General features: G+C 34.2%; 1 protein-coding gene across 12 annotated transcripts in view; it reads left to right on the top strand.

Moving 5' to 3' along the window:
* The window catches only part of LOC122408384 (calcium/calmodulin-dependent 3',5'-cyclic nucleotide phosphodiesterase 1-like), an 885,001-nt gene that overhangs the window by 477,404 nt on the left and 380,680 nt on the right, over nt 1–26,917 (top strand). For all 12 annotated transcript variants that reach the window (XR_006260480.1, XM_043415134.1, XM_043415133.1 and 9 more), the window contains one exon: nt 24,870–25,083. Coding sequence is in view for 11 of the 12 variants with exons in the window: in XM_043415134.1 (XP_043271069.1) it covers nt 24,870–25,083 (214 nt within the window). In the remaining variant the exon portion in view is untranslated. The remainder of the gene's footprint in view (nt 1–24,869; nt 25,084–26,917) is intronic.

The raw sequence follows: 26,917 nt of genomic DNA, 5'->3' as shown, positions 1-26,917 counted from the left end.
ATTATCCTCGACTACGAAAACCCGAGAGAAACATACCTGAACATCGAAAACTGTGGAGCCGTCGACCTCGACTGCGAAAATCATGAAGAAACATACCCAGACCACGACAACCATGAAGAAACATATCCATACATTGAAAACCATGGAGAAATATACCTGGACCACGAAAACCATGTAGGAACATATCCAGACATCGAAAACCATGAAGGAATATACCTAGACATCAAAACCCATGGAGGAATTATCCTAGACCACGAAAACCATGGAGAAGCATACTTGGGCATCGAAAACTGTGGAGCCGTCGACCTCGACCCCGAAAACCATGATAAAACATGCCTAGACATTGAAAACCATGGAGGAATATACCTAGACATCAAAACCCATGGAGGAATTATCCTCGACCACGAAAACCCGAGAGAAACATACCTGAACATCGAAAACTGTGGAGCCGTCGACCTCGACTGCGAAAATTATGAAGAAACATACCCAGACCACGAAAACCATGGAGAAACAAATCCAGCCATCGAAAACCATGGAGGAATATACCTGAACCACGAAAACCATGATGAAACATGCCTAAACATTGAAAACCATGGAGGAATATACCTGGACGACGAAAAACATGGAGGAATATGCCTGGACCACGAAAACCATGTAGGAACATATCCAGACATCGAAACCTGTGGAGCCGTCAACCTCGATCGCGAAAACCATGGAGGAATATATCTGGACATAAAAAACTATGGGGTCGTCCACCTAGAAATCGAAATTCGCGATAGAATGTACCTAAACCTAGTCCTCCAAAACCCATGATCTATCGCCCTAGACATCCTCGAAAAATCCAGCGGCGTCGACCAGAATTTTATATTTTTTTATTTTTATTATTTATTATTTAATGTTATTCGTATTATTCAATTTTTTTGTTTTCTTATATTATTATCATTTTATATTATATATTGTATAATATAATATATATATTATATTATATATTAATTATAATAAAATATTTATTATAATAATATTTTATTATTAATTAATATTAATAAATAAAATATATATTATATAATTATATACATATTTTATGCACAAACCAGGAGCTGGTATTGCCCCCGCTGTGCGCCCATTCTCTGTCTCTCTCGCTCGGCGACGCAGAAGGAGAGGGGGTAGCCGCGTTCAGCGCAGTGCGTGACGTAGAGTGTGACAAAAGTAAGAAATTGTGCAAAGGACGTAAGTCCAAATGTAAACAAGCGTAACTTACGCCCCTCTGTCTCTAAGAAAATGAAAATCCCGAAATGATGGATTTTAAATCACTAACGTTACATATCTCAGGATCTACTGGACGGATTTACTTGCAACAAAGACCAATGGAAAGAGAAAAATCGAAAAAAAATCGTCACAAATTTTCAAGTTCTTTTATGAAATGGTTTATTTGTGAGAACCATTTGAAAATTCTGTGACGTCATAAAACCGGCATATTCGCGTATATAAGAGTAGCGGCAGGGCTCGCGCTGGCTTTTCTTTTGCGCTGCAGTTTTTCCTTTTAATACTTGGCGTCGAGCCGCCACCGCGTCTCTTGATACCTATATATATATTGAAGCGAAACACCGACTCGAGAACTTTATATCAACGACATGGCACGCACGAGTGTTTACACCGGCGGCCATGTTGAAAAACTGTCACTTCGCGAAGCGGCGCTCGGGAAGCGAGGCGCTCAGCGCTGCCAATCCAATTTCGTTTTCACAAAATTCCCTAGATTCTCAAAATTCTTGACTTTATTCAATTTCAATTAAACAAACTCTTTCTTATTGAGAATAATGAAGCGGATTGTTGAAGAAACGTATTTGGAACAAATGGGTGAAGATTTCAGAGTAAAATCATTTAAAAATTTAAGAAAGCTTTTCTTTGAAAGATCGAGCGTGCACAGTGCGCATGCGCGATGACCTACATTCAACAGGCACGTGCAAGAATGTGACTTTCGGCAAATTAATGAATAAAATCAAATAAAAATAATCTTGTGAACAAAATCAATAGAAAACAAAATCAAATAATAGAAGAAGACTTTAAAGGGATAAAAATCGATCCAAAATTCATTTTATTAAATTTTATTGAATTCTTGCACATGCGCAGTGTGACTACAGCTCGACTCGGCCAATTGGGACCCACGCGGGGAAGTTAGCGCACCAATTAGAGAATTTAGAGTGGGAGTCCCTGGTTCGAGATTAAGTCGCGCAGCGAATTAGAGTAAGGGACAAAGTCCAAGCGCGTTATTATTATTATTTTCTTTTGTTCGAGAGAGTATAAAAACCCGAGCGCAGAAGCTCCGGAAGCTAGTCTCATCTCGAATCTCGCCACGCTAGGAGCCAGTTTCGTCTCGAATCTCGCAGAGCTCGACTCGCATTCCCAATTACCAAACGCCAGTCTTGCCTCGAGATCTCGTCACGTAAACTCGCCAAATCAGACGAGAAAAAAGAAACATAAATTTTCCGCTCATTTCAAAATCGCTCACAAAAACAAAGAGCCAAATAACATCGCTGATATCCCACTCAGAATTCAAATAGAATAACACCTTTCCTCTCTCACGCTAAGAAGGCCGGGTACATTCGATTCCGTTTGAACTTAAGATTCTTAGGTGAGATTTTCCGATCTATCCAGGAGGGCCGGGACAGTTCGATTCCGTTCTGTCTCAAGATTCCTGGTAGATTTCTAATCCTTTTTCTATCCAAGAGGGCCGTGGTCGTTCGATTTCGTTCGGTAACAAGATTCTTGGGTAGGACTCCTACTTTTCCCCGCCAGAGGGGCCGGGACAGTTCGGTTTCGTTCTGTCTCAAGATCTCTGGGTGGATTCTTTCCCATCAACGAATCATTGCTTTCTGAGTGGCGATTAAATTCATTAAAAGTCATTAAAACCAAGCAAGTTTTCTTTATTCTCAAAACGAGACAATTTCGAGTTATTTATTATTTTGAGTTAATTAAATTATTCCAAAAGCGAAATCACTCACTAAAAATCATTATTTGAATTATATCGAGTCAAAAGAGTGAGATCAGCAAGAAATCCACTCGAACAATCAAATTTTTATTATATCGAGCCAAAAAGTGAGTTTCTAAGAATTATAGCTTAATTATCAAATTATCAAATAAAATTAATTAAAAATTTATCAAAACCAGCGTTGGCGAGATTATTATTGTTATAATTGCGAGAAATATTAGAAATTTGACATTAAAAGCAAATTCCTTCATGCGAGATAATAATTATTATAATTTCGAAAAATAAATAATTGCTAAATTCCAATACAAAGAAAAATACCGGAAACAAAATTCTCATGCAAAACAAAATTCATTTATTTTTGTAATTTAATCCGTGAATATTCAAAATTTAATAAATAATTTGTTATTTTCAATTAAATTTCATTGCACTTTTGTTTTTCTTTCATGCCCGCTCTTCTTTATCATAGAATTGCTCGAATCCACGCGTGACGGTGTGCACGAGCACTAACGTACCGTTACAATATTTTCGTTATGATATGACGTATGGTATGTTAGAAATGCTAACTAGATAAGGTTATAAAGATTGCGAATCTGATAGTTCACCGACACTGTTCCAATTTTTCCGGTTCTGTAGAAAATAGATAAAGGCAGGACAATGTTTTGGTAAAAGTGGTGAAAAAAAGTGAAGAAGAAAAAAAGAGAAATAAAGGCCGAGGAATCCAACAGTGTTATATGTAATGGAGACAAATCGAAAATTGTCAACAACATTCGGATTGATGGTATAAAATATTTAGAAAGGTTAGAGTTTATTTCTATATATATCTAGAGACAGGACTAGAGATCAGTCAGGATTCTGAAACATTATAAAAAAAAATCCATGCCTCCGCTCTTTCCCATCAGCTCTCTCTCTCTCTCTCTCTCTCTCTCTAAACGCATAATCTGTAAACGCATGACAGATTATTCGAAAGTGCTTGATTACAAAATTTCTATTGGCAATTCGAAACTGAGGCAATCAATATTTTTTTTCGTTTTGTATTGATGGATTTTTTTCCATTAAAAATATTAAATTGATCATAACGGAGAATTTTAACTTCAATTTCAACAAAGTTAAATTTAAGTTCGAAATAAAATATGTCCGCGTGTGTGTATGGGTGTATATTAGGGTGTTCATTATATTTGGGGTCAAAATTTATTTTGACCTTTCTGCCCCCTAAACCGGTTCGAAATACATAAAAAGTAATGCTGTAATTTTTTCAGATTTTTGAATCAATGCTTAATCCTCGACCACGGGGGTGGAAGTTTTTCGTTTATAATACATGGAATTTTTCTGCGCTTGTGGTCACGATTTTACTGTGGGCCTCAATCCGTTTGGAAAATCTTGAAATTTTCAGAAATAATTTCACAAACATGTTGCTACACGGAAAAAATTTCCAATACTCCTACCCTCAAAATGTTGTATAGTATCACCATACTAACCTAATTAAAGCGCAAAACGATAATTTTGGACACACAATTTCAAGTGAGCAGTTTTAACTAAGGAAGAAAAGAAAAATTCTCCAAAATCTGATATAAGGGGTTTTTGAGGATGCTCTTTCAGAGTCTGGCATTTATTTTGTCAAATTAAATTAAAACCTTCAGTATTTGCATTTTGAATTGGAAAGTCAACAATTTTTGACGTTTTTTTTTCCTGAAAATCGATTTTCGTTACTGTTGCTGCACTCAAATAACCATATCATCGCCAGCAAAAGTGTTCTCATTGTCTGACCTTTCCAAAACACTGGTTGTAACCAGTATTATAAAAGTATGTATACCCGCATTTTAGCCACGCAAAAGCGTGGCTAAAATGCGCTTTTATGTCATACGGGCTATAAAATAGTAAATCATAAAAAAACGAAATTGCACCGCAGAATCCAGTTAAAAATGTATTGAAATGCGATTTATTATTAGTTTATTGTTCTTACTAATAGTATAGGTTAGTTATGCCGAATGAAATTCGTTCGCTGGAAGTGAGAAGTAGAAATTGCCGTCATTGCAATACAAACTGGGGAGTTATTTTGGAAGCTTGAACATATTTAATGTGCAAAATGTTTTTTATTTATCGATGCACAATGACATCCTTTGTATATTACAGGACAATTCGTTTCCATTCTTATTAAATTGGCGCAATTGAGGGAAAATTACTTGAAGATAACTCTCTAAATTCCCTTTGCATGAAGATTTGTGCTCCATCAGTTCTAGAAAAGCCCTGATTTTTATTTAAATAAACAATTTGAATGGAAAGTGATAGGCCGGACAAGTACTTTTAACTTATATTTAAACATAACTTGTATCGATTCAATCGACGTCGAATATTGTGAATAATATCAGAAGCTCCTGAAAGTCTGAAATGAATCGATTTTCTTATAAGTCTCTGCCACCATAGAGTAAGAAATGACTATCTTGCATGTGATTTTTTTTGATTTAAGAGCTACTTAGAACAATTCCATAATGTTGAAATTTGGAGTTACTCATAAATTACTTGTCCTTCGATTGATATCATAAATTTTAGTGCTGCACGTAACTCAAATGGTAACTTTTTTCAATTTATTAGAAAATACTTGGCCTCGAATTGATATAATAAATTTTAATGCTGCACGTAAATTAGATGGAATTTTTTAAAATTGATATAGCTGTTGGAATCAAATAAGAAGAATGAAGCATCGGTTTCCAAAATGATTTCAAGCGCGATTTTCCGGTTTTTTATATTTTACTTGTTATTTGATTCTGTTGACACTTCAGAAAATAGATACAGATTAGTTTTTTTTTACAGATAATGTTTTTTCAAGATTTATGAATTCTTTTGCGAATTGTTCTGTTTTTTTGAATAAAATAATTTTTTTGACAATTTAAAAAAAAAATTTTTTTTAAAGATTATTTTATGGATCGAATTATCAGTAAATGAGAGACCATCAATGTACTTGTCCCAACCTTTTTTTTCCTAGGGGAAGTTTATGGTTTGATATCATGTCTTTTTTCTCAAAAGTTCCTTATTTATGTTCAGTTGACTATAGGATGTTAGTTCAAATTTCTATGAATTATTTATGATTTTCGGTTTATAACGTTGGTTTTCACGAAAAAAGACCTATTTTTCTTCAAATTAGTACTGAAAATATTTCGTCACAGGTCTGTCCTTGGACTTTGGCAATTTTTTTCTTCGTACTGTAATATGTTTTGTGAATTAGAAACTCAAGAGCATGGTAGCAAGCACGTTGCAGGCCGGGATAGTGATTTTCGGCTTATAACGTTGGTTTCCACGAAAAAAGACCTGTTTTCGTCAATATTGTACTGGAAATATTTCGTCACAGGTCTGTCCTTGGACTTTGCCGATTTTTTCCCTTGTACTCTAATATGTTTTGTCAATTAGGAACCGAAGAGCACGGTGGAAAGCGGGTTGGAGGCCGGGATATGATTTTCGGCTTATAGCGTCGGTTTCCACGAAAAAAGACCTATTTTGCGTCAAAATTTTACTGGAAATATTTCGTCACAGATCTGTTCTTGGACTTTGGCGGTTTTTTTCCTTGTACTCTAATATGTTTTGTCAATTAGGAACCCAAGAGCACGGTGGACAGCAGGTTGGAAGCCGAGATATGTTTTTCGGCTTGTAACGTTGGTTTCCACGAAAAAAAAACCTATTTTTCGTTAAAATTGTACTGGAAATATTTCGATAGAGGTTTATTCTTGGACTTTGGTGATTTTTCCCTTTGTCTTCTAATATGTTTTGTCCATTGGGAACTCAAGAGCATGGAGCAATGCGTGTTGCGGGCCGAGATATGATTTTCGGCTTATAACGTTAGAAAAAAGAAAGGAAAAAAGGAAAGATAGATCAAATTCAAGACACAACAAGTCCAACAGAATTGGCCATTTTCAAATGTCGTTTTTGCATTCTGAATCTAAACATTTTCGTGTCATCCAAAACGTGCCCCCGATGAAATATATTTCCAAAGTTTGCAAGTGGTCGCTGAGATCCAATTATATTTACAGTTTGATAGTTGCAGAAAAAAGGCACCCGGAAACATTTATTATATCAGAACTCTAAGAAGCAAAAAAACTGAGCGTACTTAATTCAACAGAGCAACGGAATTCAAAGACGTTTATGGTACCTGCATTGGTTTTGGAGAAAAACAATTTCAGGAGAATTTAGAAATGATATTAGAAATTTAAAAACTCAGAATAGAATATAAAAAGTTAAATTTAGGAATTTGGAAAAGTTGAAGACGTTTGTGATGAATTTTTGAGATTACATGTTACGGTTGGAGTAAAAAATTTAAATGGTTGGTACACATGTTGCGACACAAAAATATGAAAGTTTGAAGGTATTCGCTCTATACCGCAGTAATACAAACTTCAATACTATTTGAAAAGAAACACGTTAAAACTTGCTGAACAAAGTTCCATTACATATTACCATAATCAAAGATAGGGGGTGATACTTAGCACATATACTTATCCACAGAAATTTCAAAGTTCGCAGGTATCTGCTGCGATTCAATGTATTAGTTACAATGTATTAGATTCAATGTTAGTTTGGAAGACAGCAATTTCAAATCCATCCATATATGAGCAACTGAAGACTTTTGTAGTGAATTTTTCACTTCATATTTATGTTACGGTGAGAGTCAAGAAGTAAAATGAATGGCACAGTATATAAATTTTATAGTTTGCCGATTATTGCTGTATTTCAATGATCCAAATCTATAGTATTATAGTGAAAAGTTGTTAGAAGTCATGATGTTACATTAAATGGACATAACGCACATAACATTCAGAAATTCTGTAGGTTTCCATGATGTTGGCAGGCATTATACTTAATTGCATCCAAAACTGAGCAACAGTAGACTTATTGCAATGAATCTTTTCACTAATAATTCCACATTTGCAGTTTGCAAAATAGGAATACTCAACATACACGTTATTTCATAAGTATTGTCAAAATTTATGTTTGCCTACCGCATTCCGAAGATTCAACTTTTCATATTATCAGCAAAAAAAGCATCCAAAGACTTTTTGGAACCAGTTTCAAAATTTATTACTCGACAGACCAGGTGGAAAAAGAATAACTACACTTATATCAAGACCAGAAACTGTTTTGAGAATCTGATGTACAAAATGTGCGATTGATGATCATAGTCGGACACCTCTTGAATCACGTTACCACAATCAGCATGAAGAACTAGTAGAAAATCATAGGACACATATTAGGCAACCAATTAATAATATGTATCGATCTGCTGCAAATCGATGGAGTCAAAACAAGGATCGGAAAGAGCAGAGCCAAACTCAATAGCAAGCAAAATATGGGAATATTCAAAAATAATGATGACACAAGAAATAAATTAGAAAACATTTATTCGATTGGAGTTTCTAACATCATACTAACAGTTCCGTGTGTTTTTGTTTTATTAATTATTTATCAACCATATCATTTCAGATCGAAAAGAAAATTTGAGGTTATAGGTTGACGCACGTTTTTTCTCACAACTTTGAACTTTCAGAACTGTTTTCGATAAACTGATTTGACTTATCAAGTTTATATTATTTACCAACTATGCGAACGTTCGTTACATTTGTCGCGCACTTCGTAACGTCAAACGTCGGCCGGTTCGTTACCACACAACTATCAAAGGGAACTCGTATACATAATCTAATTACACACATGACATATAACCATGCTATAACTGTCGATATATTTACGCTGGACAATTACCTCGTACACTGTTTCAATTGAAGGAATTAATACTTATTTCCAATCTAACGAAATAATAAAATCTGCATCACGCATTTTTTTAAAACACACGGATCACAGACTACATTTACGCGGCCGCTTTTATACCGGTTTAATTCACTAAAGACCGGTTTTCTTAATATTATGACACCACATCACTATTTTTACTAAAATAATAAATATTATGCACTCCACTAGACGACGAACATTTTTAAAAATTAAATTTAGACCACACTTTGTTATGTCGAAACTACATTTGTTTATGATGCTATCAAAAAAAAAAACTGACAGATGGTTGTACATATATACGTTGACGAAGTCTGAGCGTGGTTACATTCATGGAGTCTGACCGTGGATAAGTTCATGGAGTCTAAACGTGGTCGGTCAGATGGAGTGAGCCAAGATCGGTGAGCCAATCAGAATGCGTTGAGATACAACTCTACTACCACTAACTCACGTCAAAACGCGTATACGTATACGTCAAACTCGTAATGTGTCAGTAACTTTTGCATAATCTTGAGCCCGTGCAAAGTTTTTTCTCAGCAATTACGCCACCGATCATGCTGATTTTGGGCTCATTCGACAGAGAACTTCTTAATTCGCTAAAAGTTCAATTTTCAAAGCCGTACATAACTCATGAGCTTCGCAATTAAAGAAAATCGCATGCGAATTTTACCCCCACCACCGCGAATCGTTTTATTCAGAGAAAGTATAGTCTCGGCGAGAGCCTCAGGCCAGCAGACGACAGGGCTGTCAATGTACTTGTCCCGAGACTCTACCGAGTCTCTTGATAGTCTCGGCGAGAGCCTCAGGCCAGCAGACGACAGGGCTGTCAATGTACTTGTCCCGAGACTCTACCGAGTCTCTTGATACGATACTCGTGAATTAAGCTGCTCTATTATAGCACGGCGTTTATCACCCTCGCTATACGCTCGGGCGCCAACTTCACGCCGTGCAATAATAAGCAGCTTAAGTCACACGTATCGTAATATACTATTCCTCACTCAGTCTTTTCAAGATGGCGGTTTTTTCAAAACAGCATGATGTAAATTTGCGTGATTTTTTTTTCACGAAAGTCTCAACGTAACAAAGAAATATTACAGAACAAAAAGTATTGAGCATCGCCTAAAGAATACGTCTGATTTTTATCAAAAATTTTCTAGCTATTTTTGTATTTTTCAATTTTGACAATTTTTGGAAAAATTTTTTAAATTCGGAAAATAGTCACACGTATTTCTTAGATGATTCTCCACAATTTTTGTTGTCAAATTTTTTTGTAAAGTTGAAACTTTTTGAAAAAAAAAAATTATTCTCCATCGCATAATAAATAGGTTCATAATTTTGTTCTCAAAAAGTTTCAGCTTTGAAAAAAATGTTACATAACAAAAATTGTTTGAGAATCATTTTAAGAATGGGTGTGAACCTTTTCAGAGCTTTTTAAATTTTACAAAACATCGAAATTGAAAAATACAAAAATAGCTAAAAAAATTTTGAAAAAAATAACACGTATTCTTTAGATGATTCTCTATACTTTTTGTTCTGGAACATTTCTTTGTTATGTTGAACCATTCGAGAAAAAAAATCATGCAAATTTTCATCATGCTGTTTTGCGAAAACCGCCATTTTGCAAAAATCAAGTGAGAAAAAAGTGTTCATCACCAGTGTTCTGGAAAGGTCAGTCATTGAGAACACTTTTGCTGGCGATAGTATGATTATTTGAGTACAGCAACAGTAACGGAAATCTATTTAAAGGGAAAAAAACGTGAAAAGTTCTTGACTTTTCAATTCAAAACGCAAAAATAATGAAGATTTTAATTTAATTTTACAAAATAAATGTCATATTCTGAAAGAGCACCCTCAGAAACTTGCTATGTCAGATTTTAAAGATTTTATTTTTTGTTCCTCAGTTAAAACTGATGTGTACTTGAAATTGAGTGTCCAAAATTGTTATTTTGCGCATTAATGGGTTAGTATGGTGATGCTATACAACATTTTGAGGGTAGGAGTATTGGAAATTTTTTCCGCGTGTAGCAACATGCTTGTGAAGTAATTCCTGAAAATTTCATTATTTTCCAAACGTATTGAGATCCACAGTAAAATCGTGACCACAAACGCAGAAAAATTCCATGTATTATAAACGAAAAACTTCAACCCCCGTGGTCGAGGGTTAAACATTTTTGAAAAATAGGGAAAAATTACAGCATTATTTTTTATGTATTTCGAACCGATTTAGGGGGCGGAAACGGTAAAATTTTGATCCCAAATAACGACCACCCTAGTGTGTCTGTGAATATACCTAAACCAACTTGCATGTTCAATAAAACGATTTTTATTTTCAAAAAAACTGATTTGGCTTAAGGGGGTCACCCCCGGTGGGAGCCGCATTTTTTGGGGTTTTTCGCCGATGTTTTTGGGGCAAGGATAAAAAATATAGACTTTTGAAATTTGAAGGTTTCATTCAATGGTATTCAACTCTATGGTAGAATTTTTTAACTCTGATATTTCGGGTTTATTCGGTGTAAAACTACTTCAAAGGAAACCATCTGCATGGTCTCCACGATTCCTGAGGTTCCGTTTATCTGCGATCAAAAAACCAAGGAGCGTTTTGATTTGTAAAGCAGTGGCTATCGCCTGAACGTACAGAATCATACAGAAATATTAAAAATTAAAGGATTATTGAGCTATGCAATATTTTGGAAAATTTAAATCAGGTGTTTCAAAACGGACAAATCCTTCAATTTTTCATATTTCTGTATGATTTTTATTCAGGTGATAACCACTGCTTTACAAATCAAAACACTCCTGGTTTTTTGATCTCAGATAAACCGATCCCCCGGAATCGTGGAGACTATGAAGAAACATATGGGTTCCTGTGGAATAGCATTACACCGAATCTACTAGAGATATCAGACTTAAAATTTCTACCACAGAGTTGAAATACTATTGAATAAACCCTTCAATTTTCTAAAGTCTATATTTTTTTTCCTTGCCGCAAAAAAATCGCGAAAAAACCCCACAAAATCCGGCTCCCACACGGGGTGACCCTCTTATGTTGTATTTCATTGTTCCAATCGATCAATATTGCGTTATCTGAAAAAAAGATTCGAGTGCCTTAGTCGTTGAAATCCTGTCGTTATTTAACGACTTAATCTCAACATTGAAATTGATAATGCGTTACAATTTTTTGAATTTTTAAATATATTAGCCGTAATTTGATTAAAAAATTTTTGGTCCCTTTTTTTCGATATCTCTTTCGACGAGGCAGAAAATAATTTTAATTATAAATTTTTTCAATAAATGTCGTTTCGCAAGTACACTCTGATGGGAGATAATCATTACCTAACATGAAGATTTTTCCCATATCCTGTAAAAATTTGTCAAGTTCATAGTGCACAAAAAGTAGTCAAATCAAATCATAAGTCACAGCACGAATGCTGTTGAAAAATTGGAAACAAGTACATTTATGTTTTATGTCACCTGGACAGTAGTCTCAGTGAAACCCCGTGTGACACTCATGTACTTCAAACCACAAATGTACGATGATTTATAAGAAGTTGTTAAATCTATTCTCTCGAAACTTGCTTCAAATGAGCAATTCATTACTTAAGGTCACAAAAAAACCATTTCAAATGTAATTAATAAAAAAAATTGAATCTGCTAAATCTTGGTAATGTATGAAAAACGTTTGGTGTTCAAAGGAACAAAACGTTGTCAAATAAATGCAAAAGTGATGAATACATCGGATGACGAATGAAAAAAATTAAAAAAATAATGGGATGTAAAAAAAATTATGAAACCAACTGTAAATAATTTCAACAACATAATTAAGAAAAGCTTTCACAAATCGTGAAAAAAACATTATATTTAGAAGAAATACAAATCCGTAATTATATTGTAAAGGAAAAAAAAAATCAAATAGAACGTGAGAAATTCATTCCTACGGGAAGCATCCGGAACTTGAAAAAGTTCTAGTGAATCAAAAAGTTACCAAAAAATCGCATCAAAGGTAAAAGTCATTTGTTACTCTATGGTGACAGATACTTAGAAGAAAATCAATTCTTCTCAGATTTTCAGGATCCCTTGGTATTCACAATATTCGATGTCGATTTCGTGTCGGTACAAATTATGTTTAAATATGTGCTAAAAGTACTTGTCCGGCCCATCACTTTTCATTCAAATTGCTCATTCAAATAAAAATCAAACTAGACCTTAATTAATTTATTATTTTTATGGAACTAGTATTAACGCTGCCGTTACACGCCCACTTGAATTCGAACATCATTCCATATATATGCTCGGCGGCAACTATTTCTTCGCAACAATTCACTCATGTTTTTATGTTGATTTTAATAAAGTGCAATTGTGTACGTGACAATAAAAAAAAAACGAGATTGTACAGACGAATCCTCTCGAAAATTTATTAAAATGCGATTTATTATCAGTTGAATATCTTCAGTAATAGAATAGGTTAGTTGCTATAACAAATAAAATTCGGTTGAAGAAGGAAATGTGAAGTAAAAATTGCCGTCATTTCAATATAAACTGGGGAGTTAATTTGGAAGCTTGACCATTTTTATCGTCCGAAGGGTATTTTTTCATCAATACACAAAAATATCTCTTGTATATTACAGAAAAATTGAATGCAATTAAGTTAAAATCTCTTGGAGACAATTTTCTCAATTCCCTCTGTAGGCATACATGTGATCCATCAGATCTAAAAGAGCCCTGATTTTTATTTGAATGAGCAATTTGAATGAAAAGTGATGGGCCGGACAAGTACTTTTAGCACATATTTAAACATAATTTGTACCGACACGAAATCGACATCGAATATTGTGAATACCAAGGGATCCTGAAAATCTGAGAAGAATCGATTTTCTTCTAAGTATCTGTCACCATAGAGTAACAAATGACTTTTACCTTTGATGCTAATTTTAATCAGGGCGAAGATTTCCAACATCATAAAAATCAAAAAATCAACATCTAAAACAGATATTGCACACACACACACACACACACACACACACACGCGCGCGCGCGCGCGCGCGCAAATGCATCAAAAGATGTTTCGGCTCACACGCGCGATGTTTGTGGGAAGTCGTTGAGTATGTTTAAAGCACTTTCGATGTGTGTGCGGCATTGTTTGGTAGGTTTGGAGCACTCTGTGCGTGTGTGTGTGTGTGTGTGTGTGTGTGTGTGTGTGTGTGTGTGTGTGTGTGTGTGTGTGTGTGTGTGTGTGTGTGTGTGTGTGTGTGTGTGTGTGTGTGTGTGTGTGTGTGTGTGTGTGCGTGCGTGTGTGTGTGTGCGCGCGCGCGTGTGTGTGTGTGTGTGTTTACATTTTTTATGGTGTTGGAATCTTCCCCCTTTTTAGAATTGTATGGGATATGTTTTCTTGATAAAAAATGTAAAAAAAAAAATTAATGCAGTTTTCAGTTGTAAGCCCGATTCGACATATTTGCCCTAGAATAATTTAATTTTTTGGTAATTATGTAGTTTGATTACTTTTCCGAAAATCAACGAAAGAAATTTTTTTTTAGCATGGACGGCTTCGATTAGTTACCATTGATGATATTTCGTCGGGGGAGGCTAACATTTTCCATAAAAACCATGTGTTTGAGGTTTTGAAGTAATTGGAAAAATATGATGAAATATGGTATATTTGAATATTTTTGAGTTCACAACACGACAGAGCGCGGGGCACACACACACACACACACACACACACACACACACACACACACACACACACACACACACACGCGCGCGCGCGCGCGCACACATCAAAGGTATTCTAAACCCGCCCAGCAATACCACACAAGCATCAAAAATGCTCAGAATACACCTACCGATTTCGCATAAACATCGCATATGTGTATCCGGAACAACTTTTGATGTGTGTGCGAAATCGTCGTATTGGTTCAGAAAACTTTGGTGTGTGTGTGTGTGTGTGTGTGTGTGTGTGTGTGTGTGTGTGTGTGTGTGTGTGTGTGTGTGTGTGTGTGTGTGTGCGTGTGCGCGCGTGTGTGTGTGTGTGTCCACCTGTCCTAATGTGAACTCCTAAATAGCCTGATATACGCCAAATCCCCGCATTTTTCCAACAACTTCAAAACTCCATAACTCATGGTTTTTATGGAAAATGTTAACTTCCCCCGACGAAATATCACTTACTACAGTCCAATCGATAACTTCGAGAAGAAGAAAAAAAAATTCCATTGATTTTCGGAAAAGTAATCAAACTACATAATTACCGTGAGAATATAGTAAAGATTAAAAACCGTGAAAACAGCATGAGTGCTGTAAAAAAATTGGAGACAAGTACATTTATGTTTTATGTAACCTCGACTGATGAGTGAAACCCGACGTGTTACTCGTGTAGTCCAAAAAATAAATGCTCGATGATTTATAAGAAGTTGTTCGATCTATTCTCTGGAAACTTGCTTCAATAATGAGCAATTCATTACTAAAGGTTATAAAAAAAAACTATTTCAAACGTAATGAATAAAAAAAATGAATCTGTTAAATCTTGGTAATGTATGAAAAACATTTGGTTCAAAGGAACAAAAGGTTGTCAAATAAATGCAAAAGGGACGAGTACATCGGATGACGAATAAACAAAATTTTTAACATAATGGTATGTAAAAAAAATTACGAAACCAACTGTGTTTGAATAAAACAATTAAGAAAAGCTTTCACAAATCATGAAAAAACATTATATTAAAAAAAATAAAAATCTGGAATTATTTTGTAAAGGAAAAAGAAAATCAAATAGAACGTGAAAAATTCATTCTTACGGGAAGTATCCGGAACTTGAGAAAGTTCTAAAACTTGCTTCAAATGAGCAATTCATTACTAAAGGTTATAAAAAAACCATTTCAAGCGTAATGAATAAAAAAAATGAATCTGCTAAATCCTGGTAATGTATGAAAAACGTTTGGTGTTCAAATGAACAAAACGTTGTCAAATAAATGCAAGTGACGAGTACATCGGATGGCGAATGAAAAAAATTAAAAACATAATGGTATGTAAAAAAAATTATGAAACCAACTGTAAATAATTTCAACAACACAATTAAGAAAAGCTTTCACAAATAGTGAAAAAAATATTATATTTAGAAGAAATACAAATCCGTAATTATATTGTAAACCACAAAATTATAGACACGTTCGAAATGGTTGAAAAATTGAGGATATCACTTCAAACATTCGAAGAATATCAAACTGTTATAAATTGTACAAAACTTAAAGAAAATCATTGGAGAACTTATTTTAAAATATCACAATAGAAACATTGGTTAACTTTAGAAAATCTTATTTAAGAATATTTTTTGTTGTTTAGAACTACCACAGAAAACAGATTTGATATCAAGCCGTAAAAATCCTCTCTCGGAGAAAAAAAATTTGGACAATTACAATAATGATCGCCCGTTTTCGCATTATACCACAAAAAATGTAAACAAAACTTCTTAAATCACACAACAAAAATGATTTCGAACCGTAAGAAAATATCAAATATATTACAATCCTACAGCATTAGTGTATAATGTTCTTCACTAGTATACTGATTGTGCGGTATCAGTCTTTTTTCGACGAATCAGATGTTACAAGCCAAAATCATATCTCGGCCTCCAACCCGCTTTCCACCGTGCTCTTGGGTTCCTAATTGACAAAACATATTAGAGTACAAGGAAAAAAATCGCTGAAGTCCAACAACAGACCTGTGACGAAATATTTCCAGTACAATTTTGACGAAAAATAGGTCTATTTTCGTGAAAACCAACGTTATAAGCAGTAAATCGTAAATAATTCATAGCAATTTAAATTAAAATTATATATTCATCAAAACATAAATAAGGAACTTTCGAGAAAAAAGACGCGATATCAAACCATAAACTTCCCCTAGGGAAAAAAAGGTTGGGACAAGTACATTGATGGTATCGTGTTTGCTGATAATTCCATCCATAAAAAAAAAACTTGGAAATCGATGCCTCATTCTTCTTATTTGATTCGAACAGCTAAATCAATTGCAAAAAATTACATCTAATTTACGTGCAGCATTAAAATTTATTATATCAATTCGAGGCCAAGTATTTTCTAATGAATTGAAAAAAGTTACCACTTGAGTTACGTGCAGCACTAAAATTTATGATATCAATCAGTGGACAAGTATTTTATTAGTAACTCCAAATTTTGACATTATTAAATTGTTCTAAGAAGCTTTTAAATTCAAAAAAAATCACACGAAAGCTAGTCATTCGTTACTCTATGGTGGCAAAGACTTATAAGAAAATCGATTTTTCTCAGACTTTCAGGATCCTTTGGTATTATTCACAAAATTCAACGTCGATTGGATCGATACAAATTATGTTTAAATAAGTGTTAAAAGTACTTGTCCGGCCGATCACTTTCCGTTTAAATTGTTTATCCAAATAAAAATCAGGGCTTGTCTAGAACTGATGGTTCACAAGTCACAAGTATTCATGCAGAGGGAATTGAGAGAATTATCTTCAAGTAATTTTTACTTAGTTGCACTAATTTAATAAAAAACGGAAACAAATTATTCCGCAATATACAAGGGATTTTATTCTGCATCGATAAATGAAACAAATTGTACATAATATATATGTTCAAGCTTCCAAAATAACTCTCCAGTTTATATTCAATGATGTCAATTTTCACTTCCTACTTATTCTTCCAGCGAATGAATTCCATACGGAATAAGAACTAACCTATACTATTATTAAAAGCATTAAACTAATAATGAATCGCATTTGAACAAATTTTTAACCAGATTCTGCCGTACAATTTCGTTTTTTTATGATTGATTTTTTATTGAATGAATAGTGATGGGCCGGACAAGTACTTTTAACACTTATTTAAACATAATTTGTATCGATCCAATCGACGTTGAATTTTGTGAATAATACCAAAGGATCCTGAAAGTCTGAGAAAAATCGATTTTCTTATAAGTCTTTGCCACCATAGAGTAACGAATGACTAGCTTTCGTGTGATTTTTTTTGAATTTAAAAGCTTCTTAGAACAATTTAATAATGTCAAAATTTGGAGTTACTAATAAAATACTTGTCCACTGATTGATATCATAAATTTTAGTGCTGCACGTAACTCAAGTGGTAACTTTTTTCAATTCATTAGAAAATACTTGGCCTCGAATTGATATAATAAATTTTAATGCTGCACGTAAATTAGATGTAATTTTTTGCAATTGATTTAGCTGTTCGAATCAAATAAGAAGAATGAGGCATCGATTTCCAAGTTTTTTTTTTATGGTTATATTGTAAAGGAAAAAAAAATTCAAATAGAACGTGAGAAAGTCATTCCTACGGGAAGCATCCGGAACTTGAAAAAGTTCTAGTGAATCAAAAAGTTACCAAAAAATCGCATCAAAGGTAAAAGTCATTTGTTACTCTATGGTGACAGATACTTAGAAGAAAATCGATTCTTCTCAGACTTTCAGGATCCCTTGATATTCACAATATTCGATGTCGATTTCGTATCGGTACAAATTATGTTTAAATATGTGCTAAAAGTACTTGTCCGGCCCATCACTTTTCATTCAAATTGCTCATTCAAATAAGAATCAAACTAGACCTTAATTAATGTATTATTTTTATGGAACTAGTATTAACGCTGCCGTTACACGCCTACCTGAATTCGAACATCATCTCATATATGCTCGGCGGCAACTATTTCTTCGCAACAATTCACTCATGTTTTTATGTTGATTTTAACAAAGTGCAATTGTGTATGTGATAATAAAAAAAAAACGAGATTATACAGACGAATCCTCTCGAAAATTTATTAAAATGTGATTTATTATCAGTTGAATATCTTCAGTAATTGAATAGGTTAGTTGCTATAACAAATAAAATTCGGTTGAAGAAGGAAATGTGAAGTAAAAATTGCCGTCATTTCAATATAAACTGGAGAGTTAATTTGGAAGCTTGACAATTTTTATCGTCCGAAGGGTATTTTTTCATCAATACACAATAATATCTCGTATATTACAGAAAAATTGAATGCAATTAAGTTAAAATCTCTTGGAGATAATTATCTCAATTCCCTCTGTAGGCATACATATGATCCATCAGATCTAAAAGAGCCCTGATTTTTATTTGAATGAGCAATTTGAATGAAAAGTGATGGGCCGGACAAGTACTTTTAGCACATATTTAAACATAATTTGTACCGATACGAAATCGACATCGAATATTGTGAATATCAAGGGATCCTGAAAGTCTGAGAAGAATCGATTTTCTTCTAAGTATCTGTCACCATAGAGTAACAAATGACTTTTACCTTTGATGCGATTTTTTGGTAACTTTTTGATTCACTAGAACTTTTTCAAGTTCCGGATGCTTCCCGTAGGAATGACTTTCTCACGTTCTATTTGAATTTTTTTTTCCTTTACAATATAATTACGGATTTGTATTTCTTCTAAATATAATATTTTTTTCACTATTTGTGAAAGCTTTTCTTAATTGTGTTGTTGAAATTATTTACAGTTGGTTTCATAATTTTTTTTACATACCATTATGTTTTTAATTTTTTTCATTCGCCATCCGATGTACTCGTCACTTGCATTTATTTGACAACGTTTTGTTCATTTGAACACCAAACGTTTTTCATACATTACCAGGATTTAGCAGATTCATTTTTTTTATTCATTACGCTTGAAATGGTTTTTTTATAACCTTTAGTAATGAATTGCTCATTTGAAGCAAGTTTTAGAACTTTCTCAAGTTCCGGATACTTCCCGTAAGAATGAATTTTTCACGTTCTATTTGATTTTCTTTTTCCTTTACAAAATAATTCCAGATTTTTATTTTTTTTAATATAATGTTTTTTCATGATTTGTGAAAGCTTTTCTTAATTGTTTTATTCAAACACAGTTGGTTTCGTAATTTTTTTTACATACCATTATGTTAAAAATTTTGTTTATTCGTCATCCGATGTACTCGTCCCTTTTGCATTTATTTGACAACCTTTTGTTCCTTTGAACCAAATGTTTTTCATACATTACCAAGATTTAACAGATTCATTTTTTTTATTCATTACGTTTGAAATAGTTTTTTTTTATAACCTTTAGTAATGAATTGCTCATTATTGAAGCAAGTTTCCAGAGAATAGATCGAACAACTTCTTATAAATCATCGAGCATTTATTTTTTGGACTACACGAGTAACACGTCGGGTTTCACTCATCAGTCGAGGTTACATAAAACATAAATGTACTTGTCTCCAATTTTTTTACAGCACTCATGCTGTTTTCACGGTTTGATTTGACTACTTTTTGTGCACTGTGAACTTGAAAAAAATTCACAGGACATGTTACGACACAACTATTATCGTTAATTCATTTTTTTGTTCGTTCCAAGAAATACACATAACTATTCTTGGCGTTTCTCGGCCAACTTCTTTTTTCGACATTAGCATCATCAGCAAAAACCCATGACGTACCAGATCTTAACATGTTCGTATAATGCCCTTCAAATACTGTTCGATCATGATGGAAAATAGCACTATTGACTTTATATTTTTCGCCGCAAACAGTAACTACAGCGGATGGAATACCTTTAATACTAAAATCAATCTTTGAAAGTTTCATAGTTTTTTCATCTATAGATAATATTAAAAGTTGAAGAATCAAAACGCTTTGAACAGTTGATAGCGAAGTTTTTGTTAAGAGTGTTCCCATTCCGCCACAAGCATTGCACTGATGACCTTCAATCCGATTCCACTGAGACAAACTATGTTCGATTAATTCCTGTAAAGTAAAAGCTTTTTTAACACGCGGAAAGCTCAAAACTAGTATATTATTTGCTTGTTCATCTGTGGTCGTATATTGACAAGCTTTACATCGAACTTTAACCCTCTCGGACCGTATGTTGCTTCTACGCAACAAGCGCTTCCAGGCCCAATAAAACTGCATCGGTCAGTAAGGTCGGGGTTCTAACTGCCTATTTCCATCAAGCAAGGTTAGATTGCACCTTAGATACTCCTAAACCAAGAGATAAACTGCTTTAACTCATCGAAATATCAATATGAAGTCGGCGTTTCATGTTGAGTTGGCGTTGTGTGAAAAGGTGCTTTAGTTATCGCAAAAGAAAAGTGGGTATAAATTTTTTTTTCGTACTCCAAACGTTATTTCCTTTCAAAGGGAAGCTAATATGATGTATTTAAGGTATTCGGTGCTAGATTCATTCGTAAATTTTCCTGATTTTGCTCCCCAAGGACCTGGTGCTGCGCGCAGCGAACATTCAAACATTCATATTTCCCAACAAAAAAACCGAAATGTCACAATGGATTCGGAAACTAGAAAGTATTTTGAGATAAAATCATGAAGGGAATCATTTTCCGTCAACGCGAAATAGGTCTCGGTCTGAGAGCGTTAATAATCAATTTATGTTCTACAGCATTTTGAAGTAAATCAGATTTTTTGCAGATTCCCATGAAAAATTCAGAAACGTCGTGCTGTTTTTTTTGAATAAACGATTCTCCTACATATTCTCTTACAACGCATGAACTCACTGATTTATTTCTTTCCACATAAGACCGAAGTAAAAGAGGTATAGGATTTTCTTTCTCCTCCGAAGTTCTGAAAAATTCTTCCCTAAGAGGTTTGCAATTGAAAATACATTGTATAATAGAATTAGCATAACACGAAACACCATCCGTATTGGTTAATCCGTTAATAGACCAGGAGCTCATATTTTTCCATTCACTTGCCGCTGATTGACACTCCATAACATTTTTGGATATAGCCCAAACAAAATCTGGAATTTTGGGAGCCCATTGTTTGGCAAACTTTATGAGGACAAGATCTGTACGAAACTTCTGTCTGAGACGATTGTATTCCCTTATAGCTAACTCATCTGCTTTTACAGAATGGGGATCGAAATTGATTAAATGTAGTCCGTCTAAGGTAGTAACACGAGAAAGACCGACATAAGTCTGTGCACAAGTGAATATAGAATTTCCTGCATTATAATTATTACCTATCAGTGTATTCGGAAAAATTTTTAATTAATAAAATAGATTTTTAGTTTCCCTACCTTGGAAATTTTTTAAAAAATTCCCTGCCTCATTGAAAGAGAAAAATATATCAAATTACGGCTAATAAAAATTCCAGATAACGCGATATTGAAAATCCAACTTACACAGAATTAGTTTTTTTGAAAAATCATTTTATTATACATTAAAGTTGTTTTAAGTACTATACAGCCAAACAAACATGCGCGCGCATATTTTATTTCCAACTTAAATTTTACTTTGTTCGATTAAAAATCATCAATACTTTCGAATAGTCTGTTATGCGGTTACAAATTCAGCGCCATTTTCTAAATTATCAAGAATTCCATCAACGCCCTCATAAATTTCTTCTCCAACCCCATTGACTTCTGAATTAACGAGTCAGAGCAAATTTCAAAATGGACCATATTTTTTACCAAAATACATTAAGCAAACTCGTTTCTGAAAAACACGATGAACCAAGCCACAAGTCCTTAACTTCTTATCAGCAACAACGAGGAAAACTGCAAAAAACGTAAATATATATATATATATAAGTGTTTCAAACCATGATTGCAATAATTTCCATCATCGACTAATTCGTAGCGTTAAACTTGGATACTGACTTACCTTGAGAAACACTTGAATCAATGGTTGTGTCTTGGCAAGAGCAACACGAAAAATGACCAAGCAGTTTGGACGGAATTCTCACAGCGAAAATCCAGAAATATTTTTTTTTTTAACTGAAATAGAATACAATTAATCACATAATGATGACTTCGTTTCTCATTCAATTTGATAGAAAACTACAAAAAAATGCATATAAATATACCTGAATCGAAATTTCATTCTCTGTAGTATCGCACCTTCCAGAACTGAAAAGTTCTAACATATTCCCAACGAGTCTGACCCAAGAATCTCATTCCCAGTATCCACTCATTTGAAGCCCTTGGCTCAAGGAATACCTCCATATCAATCACTTGAGATCACGAAATCTGGACAATCAAGACTTTGAGCCATATATTTTCATGGAACGCTTGAGACTGTAAAACCGTGTTGACCAACCAAACTGAGGTCATGGAAAAATCACACCGTGTCCATTTGAATCAAAAGAGTTTTATCAGGAAACACCGCTTCCACTGTAATAAAAAAAAATTTTTATTGCAATTTCATCTTCATCTATACTATTAAACTGAACGAGTTTATAGGGCTTGTGGTTTATATTCTGATTGAGGATCAAATTTTGATACCTTTATCTCAGATTTGCTGGTCCGTAACAAGTTCTGACACTTTAGGAACCTCTACGCTTGGACCATTGCGACAATCTTCAAAACCAAAAATGAAAAGGAACAGCAACAGACCGCTTCCACATTTCATTAGCACTGGAGATAAAAGATTCTGTAATCAGAAAATTACTATTATATTGAAAAATTATTCTACTTACTCAAAAGCATTGTCACCGGAGCCTGCAAGTATACTCACCCGCACTTGATCTTTCTTCATTTTCTTTGCAGATCAACGTTGATCCAAACCTCAAGAAATCTCTATCCGAAAGGAACCAAAATTTTATCTCGGTCTTCTGACTGGCAGTCTTCTAGTATGAAACTTTAACGCTGTTGATTGCAATTTCATCGTCATCTCTACTATTAACTTGTGGTTTAAATTCTGATTGAGGATCAAATTTTGATACCTTTATCTCAGACAACAAAATTTTTGCTGGTCCGTAACAAATTCTGACACTTTAGGAACCCGTGGACTTGGACCATTGCGACAGTCTTCACAACCAAAAATGAAAAGGAACAGCAACAGACCGCTTCCACATTTCATTAGCACTGGAGATAAAAGATTCTGTAATCAGAAAATTACTATTATATTGAAAAATTATTCTACTTACTTAAAAGCATTGTCACCGGAGCCTGCAAGTATACTCACCTGCACTCTATCTTTCTTCATTTTCTTTGCGGATCCAAAAATTTTTGTTGATCCAAAAATTCAGAATACGGACCAACTCAAGAAATCTCTATCCGGAAGGAACCAAAATTTTATTTCGGTCTTCTGACTGGCAGTCTTCTGCGTATGAAACTTTAACTGTTGAAAACACAATCTTGGATTTCGACCTCTATTTCGCTTTTCTTCATCTTTACTTTTTTCACCATTTTCACTAAACATTGTCCTGCTTTTAAATAGTCGGTGAATAGTCGGTGAAAACTGTTACATTCGCGATCTTTCTTTTACATCACGGAAATATATAGATATATACTTGTACTACAGAGAACTGTCAAACGCGATCTTTATAACCTCATTCATTTAACAACACACCATACGTCATATCACGAAATATATATAAGTATATACTTGTATTATGGCACCAGAAAAAAATATATAGGTATATAAAATGTATTATGGCACCAGATTTGTCACTAAAAAAAAACAAATAAACATCAAAAATGTGTGCGAAAATCCGACCCATTTTTTGATGCTATTAAAAAATAAATAATTAATATCTCTTCAACGCGTTAAACTACAGAGTTCGAAGAGGTCGCGATCGAAAGAAAAAAAAAATAAAAAATACGTTAACTTATAATATTCTCTGGAATACTATAGTTAATTAATTATTAAAGAAACAAATTTTGAAAATTTTCGAAAACAATTGGAAACGCTATCGCTCCGGTAAAGAGTCTCTGGCAGCAACTCGTCATGTCATGTTGTTGTTATAAATGTACTTGTCTCAGAGTCGCTGCCGCGACTCTAGATCGAAACTACGGTCACGGTCTTTTAATACTTGGCGTTTTTTTACTTTTTCAAAGGACTTTTATAGTAATTTCCCTTTTTTTTGAATAGTGACAATTACTAAATATTTGGGAAAACTATTATATTTCACTGCTAGTTCTCCTCTTGATCATTGTTATAAAATTTATAGTGAAAAACAATTCCGATCTACTAAAATCGAAATGAAGTATCTGTTATTTTTTAAACATCGAGGTGATCGTTAATGTCCGTTGTATCATAATTATCATATGTCATGTCAAATAGTTGACTCTTGGGATTATAGGATTTGTTGTTGACCGTTTGGATAATCGCAATTCTTTTGATTGCAGAGCAAGGAACATTGACGATAGTACGCCGTAGTTCAGCCAAAGGTAAAAGTAGCGCGGAAGCAAGCATCGAAAGTTCAATCCTAACCAATGATCCTGAAACCCACTTGAGAGGTCGCTCGGTGGATTCTGGCGAGGATTTCGATAATGTTGATTTTGATACAGAATCTCTGCCAGCTGTTGATACGCCTGATGCCTGTGACAAAGCTGCTCTCAGGTCAGTTTATTGAAATGTAATCAGCATCTCTTTTTTGTTCAGCCCGAAAAAAAATTAAAAAAGAAGCGTCTATGAGCATATTTTTTTTAGGATTGAAATTAACCCCGTCACTGGTAGAGGATTTGATAATGAAGTGGACAATTCTAGTAGACAACATTTTGTTTTATATCAACTTGAAATTCGGCATTCAGTGGTTTTCGAGGTCACTGATTACAAATCGGGACTCGAAATTTTTTAATTCAGTATCAAAGATAGTAGTTCCAATATGGTGGACCGGTGTGAGAAATTGGTGTAAACGGTGGAAGTACCTATTTCCATGCACAGATTTTTGTCAATAAGTCTTGAACGAAAAAATACACGATAATGTTATGAAGGGAATCAAACGGAAAAAGATAGGGACGTGGCGGTAGTATTATTGTCGGAGTCGTTCTAAAAATCGATGTTGTGCTAAAAAACAGTCAATTACACCGTCACACAAAACAAAAGTGGTCAGTACCTAGAAACGGATCCATCAATCTCTACGTATTTTGGTCCGCTGAATCCAAATTCGGGGTCAGATTGGCCAATATACACTGCCAAAATTTTGAGGCAATTCCAATAAACCGCGAAAATGGTCGAAAATTATTGTTAAAAGCATGATAAAAGTTGTCTCCGTCGTTAATCGGGGGTGTTTTTTATGCAATTTGATGCGCTGAATCTGAATCTGCAGTTAGATTGGCTATTATACCTACAAAATTTTGAGTAAACAGCTAAAATCGCTATGATGGGTATGGGAAGACATTTATTGATCTAGATCGAATACGCTCTTTTTGTATTTTGATGCGCTGAAACCGAAACCGGGCGTCTATTTAACTCCTACATGTCCAAAATTTTTCTTCCATGGAAAAAAAGGGCTAAAATTGGTTTTTACGAATTCCGACCATCTCAATCTGTTAAACCATTAGATAAATCAGAGAAGTATCTTAATAATAAATTTTACTCAATAAAACTCAACTTCAATCATATGAAACATTAATCAAGAGACTCTGTAGAGTCTCGGGACAAGTACATTGACAGCCCTGTCGTATGCTGGCCCGAGCTCGCCGAGAGTATACATTCTCTGAATAAAACGATTCGCGGTGGTGGAGGTAAAATTGGCATGTAATTTTGTTCAATTACCAACCTCCTGAGTCGTCTGAGGCTTTGAAAATTGAACTGAAGACTAATTAATAAATTGTATTTTGATTGCGCCCAAAATCAGCATTATCGGTGGCGTAATTGCTGAGAAAGAACTTTGCACGGGCTCAAGATTATGCAAAAGTTACCAACACATTCAAGAATTCATACGTCTGTATTTATAAACACGATCAAAGGCACTTTGATGCTATCGAGTTTCTGATTGGTTGGATCTGACGACATCTATTTTCAGATGTTATGATTGGTTGAAATTGGTTGTTGATGATTGGAAATCTGACGTCAACTTCAGAACGTAGCACACGGCGCAGTACAGCTGGTAACAGCAGTCATAAATTCGATCGATATACATATATATATATGCACCATGAGTCCATGTAAACTATGTGTCAATTTTTGGTCGTATGAAAAAAGTTTCGACATTACGAAGTGCGTGCGGGATCAATAAAAAAATAATTTTCGTCATCTAAAGAAGTGCATATTACTATTTATTTTCTTATTTGTGATATATTAAACCGGTATCGAAGCGGCCGCGTAAATGTAGTCTGTGATGTGTGTGTGAAAAAGAATATAAAAAATGCGCGATGCATATGTCAACGAAACTTTTCAAGATTTCATTATTTCGTTCGATTGGAAATAAGCGTTAACTAAAATAATCCTT

This window comes from Venturia canescens, chromosome 3 (genome assembly GCF_019457755.1).
Source record: "Venturia canescens isolate UGA chromosome 3, ASM1945775v1, whole genome shotgun sequence".
In the NCBI taxonomy this organism is placed as follows: Eukaryota; Metazoa; Arthropoda; class Insecta; order Hymenoptera; family Ichneumonidae; genus Venturia; species Venturia canescens.
The sequence above is the reverse complement of the archived record's forward strand: the minus strand, read 5'-3'. Positions and strand labels throughout refer to the sequence as shown.